The sequence below is a fragment of the Nicotiana sylvestris genome, chromosome 3 (assembly GCF_000393655.2).
Source record: "Nicotiana sylvestris chromosome 3, ASM39365v2, whole genome shotgun sequence".
Taxonomy (NCBI): domain Eukaryota; kingdom Viridiplantae; phylum Streptophyta; class Magnoliopsida; order Solanales; family Solanaceae; genus Nicotiana; species Nicotiana sylvestris.
Window position 1 is genome coordinate 194510733 of NC_091059.1, and position 9958 is coordinate 194520690.

General features: G+C 37.2%; 1 protein-coding gene across 1 annotated transcript; it reads right to left on the reverse strand.

The window, feature by feature from the left end:
• Positions 1-633: 633 nt before the first annotated feature.
• Positions 634-8426, reverse strand: LOC104234834 (protein PAF1 homolog). The gene is made up of 12 exons (XM_009788471.2): positions 6992-8426; positions 6394-6462; positions 4346-4453; positions 4072-4255; positions 3907-3983; positions 3693-3812; positions 2102-2207; positions 1606-1692; positions 1450-1518; positions 1281-1352; positions 1054-1197; positions 634-962 (listed from the first exon to the last, which is right to left on the reverse strand). The coding sequence occupies exons 1-12, from the start codon at positions 7777-7779 to the stop codon at positions 816-818; spliced, it is 1971 nt and encodes a 656-aa protein (XP_009786773.1). The 5' UTR covers positions 7780-8426; the 3' UTR covers positions 634-815.
• Positions 8427-9958: the final 1532 nt, after the last annotated feature.

The window sequence follows — 9958 nt, forward strand, 5'->3', positions numbered from 1 at the left end:
TGTATAATGATGTTCGTCCAAACCTGCACTTATTACCCCTAAGATCTTTCTTCTGCAACCAACCTTCTGGACAATTAAATGCAGAATGCAACATCATCGAACGTCTTGATGTCCATCTTTATATTGCAGTCTCGTCCAACTTTTGTACCAAACTATGATTTGTGTTATTAACTTCAAACAGTAACATGTTGGACAGAGAAAATATGAGTACTAGGTTTCAGCTACCATAGTCTTTCTCCGTAACAGAAATTAGAAATAGCACTATTTGCCTTGACCATTTATTTTTTCAAGTAAATGAAACCTGAGTTTGCTTATCACTTATCCCTAGACAACCATTACAGCACAAATGAGAATTAGCGAGCAGCTGCAATGTGTACTTTCCTGTGATTTCCAGTTTTGCGAGAAGCACAAAGCGTCAGCCTGAAGCACAAGACATATCTCCTCTTGAACCAGAATACATCTCCGAGCTCATTTCTAAGCACTGCCACAACATGCAAAAGAGCAGAAAGAATTTTTTTGAAAAAGCTGACACCGAAAATTAAACCACAAGTCGCTACACCTAATGCAACATCTGTGCAGAGGGTACAAGACTGGAGGAGAGGGAACAAGAATAACTGTAGGGCCAAACACTCATTGGAGCACTGGTAAAACATTACTTGAAAGTTCAATCTTTTCAAAGAACAAAATTCCTATATGGTACAGAGCATTGTTTATTTGTGCAACTTCTCCCATATATCTACTCTCATGTTTTTTTCTTCCTGTTCTCTAATTCTTTGCTGTAAATTAACCGATCAGCTGAAAAGAATGTGAACTAATCAGTCAGACATATCATACTCAGCTCCACTAGATTGATCCTGATCACCATCATGCATATCGTTCTGTTGTTCACCAACAGCATCTTCGTCATTGGTTCTTGCTCTCCTTGAACTTGAGACACCCCCCTTCGAAGCTGTTGTATAACCCTGCAAGGATCCACCGATGTCATAATCAGTTGCAAAAGGAAAGGCAATGTAGAAAGAAAAAGAAGGAAGAGTAGACTTGTGGCTTCATTACCCCTTCTTCTTTCAGTTCAATGGCAGCTACTGTTTTTCTCCTCCTTACTGTAACTCTTGAAGGTACTGGAAAATGTTCAACTTCATCATTTGATTTTCCCTCTCTAGCTCTCTTTTTTCTCAAAACAAGCTTCGTTGGAAGAGGCTGCATCACGCACACATCCACGTTGTAGTCAAGTTCCAGTGTTAAACCACATAAAATTTACAAGTTAAAACCCAGTTTTTTACCATGTAATGGGCCTCTGTTTCACCAAAGGCCACAAGGTATGTAGTAGGATCATCTGCATCATCACCTCTTACCTGCCAATGGGCAAATGCGAGCAATATTAATAAAACTAAGTATACTAAATATAAAAATGTAACTAGGTCAAGTTCAGCACTCGGAAAAGGTACATACGTCCCAGTGATACTCCCGAACCCAACTGTATGAAATATCCTCATTTTCATCATACATATCCTTCGTTAGCTGTCAAAATCAACGAAAAGCAACAGAATATCATTAAATGAGATTTATGCTCATGAACTTTTCCGTTTTAAATAGATGTAATTTCACCTCATTTGGTGCTGGAACCATATATGCCAGAAATTTATCAGGTTTATCTGCGTCTGAGCTTGTAGCCACGAAGCTTTTCATAATGGCCTGCAAGATGTATTGCAAACCATAATTCATGTTCGTTAAGATTGCATTCAAACATCATAGTGTTGTGGGGTCCGAGGGAAAATAGAAGATCATGCTGACACAGACACATTATATATCAACACTCTGGCAAAGGCCTTCAAACTTTTCCAACTCAATATAAGTTTGGATTGAACATTCTCGCGTTGGTCAATTGATGTTGGACAAGGAGCTGATAGCAAAATGATTAGACATAAGTTCGGAGAAGATGAATATATGGGGTCTCAATTTCATATGAAAAAGCTAACTTTGCCAATCTTGCTTTCACTCAGCAATTGCTCCTTCACATTTATTGACCAAAGGAGTCTTTACTTTAGCTTACTAACCTGGAGAAAGCACTACAAACTTGGAGAAAGGCATCAATTAATTTCACCTGTGATTCATATGCATCACGAACAGTTTTATCCAACTTGTTGTAGGTCTCTGAGTCAGCAGTTGGAGCACTATCGAAATTCGCGAGCACAAACGGGTCTTGGTACCTGGAAAAATAGCATTATCAGTTCATGTTATCTCCATCACCAAGATATTGCCATGATCCAATGACTCGATGAGTTTCATAGGAAAAAGGGGAAAAGTTTTGCAGGCAATTATTACTTTAATTCTTCTGCATATTGGCAAATACATCCAGCTTCTGCTATTTTCTTTTGACAAGCAAATGTTATTTTATTGACAAAAATGATAGCAGAAGAATTCTAGTACACGCGATGCGTAAGAAAACATAGCAATCTGGTGATCTCCTGTAAAAATGCCATCCAATTATCTATACAAGTGGGATGTCTTAGGTACTTCAAGAATATAAAAAAGGCATACCAGACTCATTTGCCTACCTACAATAATTGTACAACAATTTTTCAGGAATTTTATGGGCTGCATCTATAAATGCCATAAATTGTAGAAAAATAGCAGTGAAAACGAAGGATATGGTGACAAATAGAGAAAAGGTCCACCACAGAAGTGGGTACAATAAATAGCAAGGGCCAAACTCACACATATCAAACATACAAAAGCCCAAAACTTAAAAGTCCCAAAGTCCTGTATAACCTTAATAGTTAATAGCATTTCTTCTCACTCAAGTTTCCCTTAACCTTCAATTACCTAGTACCGCCAATTACCATTACCTACTCTGCTTGTTGCTCAACAAAGCAAACAAACGAGTACGTTTTTTGATAAAGAGCAAGCAAAGGAGTACTTACTACACAAGGTGAGCGGGGACAAAAGAGGATTACACAAAATTGGGGTATGTGCTTTCAGACAGCAGAACACAGAGAGATCAAACATAAGATAAATTAAAAGCTCATCATTCTGAGAAGTTTGCCCATCAGACCGTGAGCAGACCTCTGTTAGTGAACTGAGAAATAATCGACATATGTGCCAGTATTGCTGCTACCAAACAACGATTAGGAGGAAGCACAGAGAACTTTGAAAAAATAATTAGCTCAAGGCACTAAGGCATTAAAGTACCACGCATAGAGGGGTTGCACAAATATTGCAATAAAAATGGAGAATGTTGTTCTCATAAAAAGTATAGCTTTTTATTATTCCACTTAACATGAAATCCCCTTCCAACTCACAAATTACAGTCCAACTATGGTGATCTTTTTTTGGCACTGAGAAATGAGATAAACTTTTCCCCATCCGGATAATCAAAGGGAAAAAAAGGACTGAAAGCTGCAATTATCACAAGAAGATAAATCAAAAATAAAAGGAGAAACTAGGAAATATGCGAGCCCTTTATGCATGCATGTTAAAAGACAACGCCACATTCTTATGGATGAAGTGAAAGTACCTCATTCTTTGAGGGAGACTGCACCAATTATACTGAAACATAATCTTCTTAAATCTTTTTTTTTCTTTGATAAGATAAAGTTTTAATCTTCTTAAATCTTTCATCCCTCTTCTTCAACATTCAGGCCAACATACAGATATTTAACATGAAAACAGAAGAAAAAGAGAGGAAGACTTACCGATCAAAGTCAGGAAAAAGTGGCTGGACTTTGACAGGCTGCAATCTGCGATTGGTCGCATGAATGGGCCGTGACTTGCATGCCTCAAAAGAAGCCTCGATCTCCTGGAGTTGTCTATCTCTGAAAACAGGGTTTGAGGAATACAACATTCAGGCCTCAACTATGTCTCACTATCTTAGACATGGATAGCATGGACACTGAAAGTAGAAGTAACCTATTGTTAAGATTCTCCAAGATGTTGCGGCCACCTCTATTTTCTCGCAATTCTTTAGCTTGCTTTTCAGTCAGAGACTGCAAATGGCATAAACAATTAATTAAATAAGGTTTTTCTACTCTTTGAAGAAGAATATTCCTTTAAAACGCTATTATCAGCAGGAACCTGTTTTGCTGACTCCGTGCTAAGAGGAGAGATGTATTGTGTTTTGACCAGCCAAGAAACACCTTTGTCCGTTGGCCTTTCTTTCTTTTTTATGCCATCTTTCTTGATGGGGGTGATAGGATTGTCGTCACGCAACAATTCTTCATCTTCCGGTGCAAGTGGTAGCCTTTCACCCTTGGGAGGACTAAGCAAGCCAGCAGTAAGGTCAAAATAATAGATAATATTCAACTAATAGCTGCTGCATGAAGAAAAGGAGAGAGAGCATGTAACATACTTGTATACGCTGAGATCAAGAAGGTCAAGAGGTATTCCAAGGTCTGGTTCAACATATAGTTCAGGCTTGTGCATTTTCTCCAGTGAGGTGATTGAGTATTTAGTAAATCTGCACACTTAAATGATTTGTCCTTAAAAAAAATGACAACGGTAGTAGTACAGTGATGACAACCTGGAGTTTCATGTATCAAAAGCTACACGAAGTGCTGAAGAAAGGTGGAAAAGATATCAAAGATACCATCAATTTCAAGCAACGCTCTGCACTCCAGTATATATATATATATATATATATGGGGTTTTGCTAACCTACTACATAGTTGTAGTAGGTTAGCATTGTATACATATTTGAGTTCTCCAAAATGTCCTTATTATTTCATGTCATCACATTAAATATATGGACATTTTTGTCTTTCACCAAAATATATCATTTTTTTCTTGCAATTCACACTCGACAAACCCAATTCTTTGATGCAATGTCCACTACATTTTAGAAGAACAATTTGTCCTCATAGTATGTTCTCATTCTAGGCATTGACACAAATTAATAATTAGGCATTGAAACAACAAGTCTTTCAGAGAAATCGACTTAACCGACAGAGGGGAAGAGTATTGCTAGTGCATAGAGCGAGGAACGTCCCAGAACAGATGGAGTTGACTGTGTTTTCTCAATTTCTCAATTGCAGGCACCTTTATGTTTTCTTCTCATTTACTTTTTTAATTGGGGTTCATCTTTTTCTTGCATTTTTTCAATTTGCTCTCACCCAACACTTCTTATCTGACCTTGATTTCAATGGAAAAGGCTAAACATTAATAAATTATAGGATCTGTTAAGAACGTAGATCTAGAGATTAAAAAAGAAGGGATTGCTGAAAAGGACAGGTTTAGAGCTTGACGAAGAGGAGGGGAGATTGCTGGATTGGGGGGCCTCTTTTGTGAATGTCAAAAATGTCCCCATTATTAATGAAAAGGTGGTGGCATATAATAAGGGTATTTTGGAGAACTCAAATATGTATACAATGCTAACCTACTACAATTATGTAGTAGGTTAGCAAAACCCATAAAACCCATATATATATATATATATGTGTGTGTGTGTGTGTGTGTGTAAATCTTCCCAAAAGCACTTCCATATGCTCCATTTGAAATGCTTATGGAGAAAAATGGAGGTGCAGTCTATCAGTCCAAGGAGAAATAGAAAACAGAAGAAATAGAAAACAGAAGAAATAGAAAATCAAATTCAAGTAGCACTCAGAATTGAAATCAAGATGAACATACAAACATATAAGCAAACCTCAGATAAGCTTTCTCAATCTATTAAGTAGGACCTGCCTCAAACAAGCTTGGCTTCACAAAAAAGACGACATGGAAAGGGATGAGGAGCCCAGGATGAGCTAAACTCTTGCCTATACAACCTCAGATTAAGCTCATAAGCAATACCCAAACTTCAAATGCTTAGCAATGAAACTCAACTAACGGCAGGAATTAACATATAAAATGAGAAATGCAAAAATAAGAATTAAAGCAATTGCCTATCAATAAGATGAAAACATTATTATCCTTCACAGATTAAAGGCCCAAATTCTAGGAAAAACCATGCATAATGTGAATTATAGTGGCAATGCTAATTACAGATGAAAGTGGTGAAAACTGAAGTTTTAAAAAACAGAAAAGAAATAGCAGTGACCATGTCCATTCTCACACCAATAGAGATAGCCTGACGACTTGTGGATCAGACTAATCACAGTAACCAGAGGTGATGGTTTGGGAAAGAAGATTGAGCTAACTCTGGTAACCTCAAAAATAGCGGCACACTCTAGATGGGACAATTCATCTACATATAAAGAGCATGCCTTGTTTAGTTTGTTCTATCTCTGTTAGAACGTGCATTGGTGGTTGAATTGATTATCATAAATACAGGTTCTTTTTATACGTAAGATAAAAGTATCATAAATACAAGAGAGAGGACCAGCACAAAGAAAAGCAGGATCACATACCGATCTTTTTTTTTTTTTTGATGAAGTAAGGGAATTTCATTAAAGGATCACATACCGATCTTTGTCTCTGGGTATTTGCAAAAGCTTTGGTTGTGCTACTGGATCTGGTAATTCATTTCTGAATCTGCAGAGTACACATAAATTAAGGAACGTTCAACACTCTCTCATATGTAAGACGTGTTTTTCCCAAGTGATAAGCATACCATGTAGTCTTTTCACAAATAATCTTGATACGGAAGGGAATAACTTCAAAGAAACGACATAATAGAATATAAGTGATTCAGCAAATAGCTAAATACGCCCACCATCTAAATGATGCTCATCAAGTTTATCACCAACCTACCCTATGAAATGGCCATCTTGCATCATGCAAAGGCAAATCGGTTATTTGAATTTTATGCGTTCGAGTTTGGGATTCTACCAAAGTTCATTTGATTGACTGGGTTCATAATCTATTATTCGCACTTATTTAATGGATTTTTAAGCACATACATGGTTTGAGTCAAAGGCTATAGGGTTTGAACCCATAATATGTGCTTTACATCTGCCCCTGATATCACGTGTAAATTTCACCCTTACCATGACACTATTGAAATTTATTATGATCAAACAGTCAATTGGGCTGGAAAATAAATCAAGAATTAATGTCTTACTTTAACTTGCAAAGAAAAGTGGTCGGCTTCTTCAAACGGTTCTCAGTCCTCTCACTACTAAGCAAAGGGGTGGTCCTTCTATCAGCCATATGTGATGCACTAATAGAACCATGACCTTTCATCCCAGAGGCTAACATTTGGGTTTTCTGCAGAACCCTATTCTGTGATTCTTTTAGTTGCTGCTGCCTATGCTTTTCTTCATGCCTTTGCTTTTCTAATTCCCTCTTCTTCCTAATCCTCCTCTCTTCTTCAGTCTCAACCCGAGCATTGGCTGCTTTCTTCACAGGCAATGGAGGCACAGAACGCCCTCCTGGCTGTTTAGACCGACCAGCAGCCTGATGATTACCATGTCCCGGTTCGCGCCAACCAGAATCTCGCCTTTTCTCGCCTCCACTGGGCCTACTCGATGAAGGAGGTGGCGGAGGGGACGGGGGCTGAGAAGGTGGAGGAGGAGGAGGGATTGAAGAACTTGGAGGAGGAGAGGAAGGAGGTGGGGGCTGGTTTTGGGTATACTGGGAGTAATACAGTGGAGGAGGTGGTGGCGGAGGCTGTGCTGAAGGTGGTGGCGGTGGAGGTGGATACGAAGAAGGAGGAGGAGGAGGAACATAAGCAGGGTGTTGATAATTTTGCTGCTGCTGAGTATAGGAGGAGGAAGATCCACCGTAGCCCCAATTCTGAGAGAACTGAGACGGCGGTGGCGGAGGAGGAGGGTTCTGATTCTGCGGTGGCGGTGGCGGAGGAACGAAACTCGACTGAGACGGTGGTGGGAATGGCCTATACGAAGCCATGGTACACACACTTGTGGTGAACCCTACGTCACTCAACGGCAAAACAGAACTCTGAAATCTGAATGCAAACTAAAACCCTAGAACCACCCAATCAACCAACAAATCACAACCCTCCCCAAGTAAAAACAATCAAAAGAACCCTAAAGCAAACAAATTTCGACTGAAAAGATTTCTTATTTCACCTTTCAACAAACGGGACAAAACTGGCCGAAAAAATCAAATAAAAGATCTATCTTTCTCTCTCGCTCAAACAAAACAAAAGATTGAAAAAACAATGAGGACTGAATTTGAACAAAAAAAGGGAATGAGAAATTCAAGAACAATTTTCAACCAAAACAGAACAGCTTTCAGAAGAAAGCAACTAGAAACATGAAATTTGAGTTGAAACCAGAAGGGTAAAAAGGAATTGGTGACATTGACAAAGGAGAGGATTTTTCCTAGTTTAGTACGGGGAAGCAGAGTGAGCAGACAAATGATTGTGTTTTAGCTGAGTTTTGCCAGTTATGTAAGCATCGGGGAATGGGATCCCACGGTTTATATAGTCGCCGCTTTATGTTTTTCGCAAATTTCCCCCAAAAATGACTCAGTCGTACCTTTGACCAAATATTTTGACAATACAATAGCAAACAACAAATTCCAACTCTTCCTCCAAATGAAGATTAAAACGTAATATACTACTCTTTTGATTGTTTTTTTTTTTTTTTATGTTTAATCGTCGAGCAAAAGAGCTTTTCTTTTCTCGTCGACGAGATCAGTCGATGTATCTGTAAATAAGTCATTTCTCCAAAGAGATCGAGTAGTTCCGATCTCATTCATAGTTGACTTGTGTGTTATGACTAATAACGGTGAATCTTACCTAGTATGGAAATTAGGTTTTATATTTTTTTGATTTCTGAAAAGAGTTTTAATGGCGATATGACTTTTCCTTCTCTGAAAGTCTAATGGTCGGATGAACTTCAATTTCATAAAATCAAGCATTAACGCAATAAGTGTTCCTCTTTATGTTATATGTGTTCTCGTTCCCATCCTCTGCTTTATTTGGCGTTGAGAAGGCAGGGAGAACACCAATCTATCAATAATAAGAAATCGATATCGGATACTTACATTAGGCGAGGACATGACTCCATTTCACCTTCTGAAGATGCAAGTTTGCTCGGGAACTGGAGAAAGAGCGTAGAAGAAGCGACTCGAAATGGTTTTAAGAGTCTGTGTGCATTGTCGTCTTATAAAGTATTGACTTAAAATATTCTTTTTATTTATTTATAATTTTTAAGTAGTTATAACTTAAATTATTAACTCCTCAATAAGATTACTCTAATTTTGAATTTCCAAAATAAGATATTTTACTTTTAATTTATAACCATTTTTTTCCAAAATAAAAGAGCATGAAATTGGGGTATTTGTTGACATTCATCTATTACAATTGTTCCCTTGCAATGCTTTAATTTATGTGTGTAATAATAACATAGAAAAAGTGACTATGGGTGACATCCTCCCTGTTTTAGTCTTTGCCTTTCATAACTCTTCTTATTTTCCACATAGGTATGTTTTATTTCTTTATAATTTGGTAGAACGGAAAAAATTTCAATGCAAGTTTATTGCTGTAATACTTTTTAAATATTTTTATTTTATTTATTGAAATTGAAAATTCTACCTGCATTGTAATTGATGACTCATCTTACGTAATTTGTGATGGATTGCACTTGGACTTCAGGATTTAGTTAGATAGCATTTGAATTTTTAAAGTGTAAACACATTAATTGTTTTGCATAAAAAGGAATAATCAATTTGAATTTTTAAAGTGTAAACACATTAATTGTTTTGCATAAAAAGGAATAATCAATTTGAATTTTTAAAGTGTAACACATTAATTGTTTTGCATAAAAAGGAATAATCTCATAAACCTCCCTCTATATTTGCATTCGTAGCACTTACAATCGATTACGTTAAAACAAAAAACTATAACAGAAACATAAAGTGTGGCTTTTGTTAACAGTAAATTATTACAAGTGTTCCATTGCAAATTTGCAATGAGTTACGTGCTAATTTGCATGTAGATTTGTTTTTTTTGTATGTAATAATGACACATAAATAAAACGTGAATAAGGTTGAAGTTCTCTCTCGCTTTTTGGTAGTTGAAAACTCTACTTATGCAATTGATTTACTCCCTTCTACCCAT

What these genes read in the sequence shown, in the direction of transcription:
- LOC104234834 (XM_009788471.2), bottom strand. Translation starts at nt 7,779, where the DNA reads ATGGCTTCGTATAGGCCATTCCCACCACCGTCTCAGTCGAGTTTCGTT. An exon ending in GTGATGCATATGAATCACAG is followed by an intron (nt 1,693 to 2,101) that starts GTGAAATTAATT and finishes TACATCTTGCAG; the next exon opens with GCCATTATGAAAAGCTTCGT. An exon ending in TTCGGGAGTATCACTGGGAC is followed by an intron (nt 1,353 to 1,449) that starts GTATGTACCTTT and finishes GCCCATTGGCAG; the next exon opens with GTAAGAGGTGATGATGCAGA.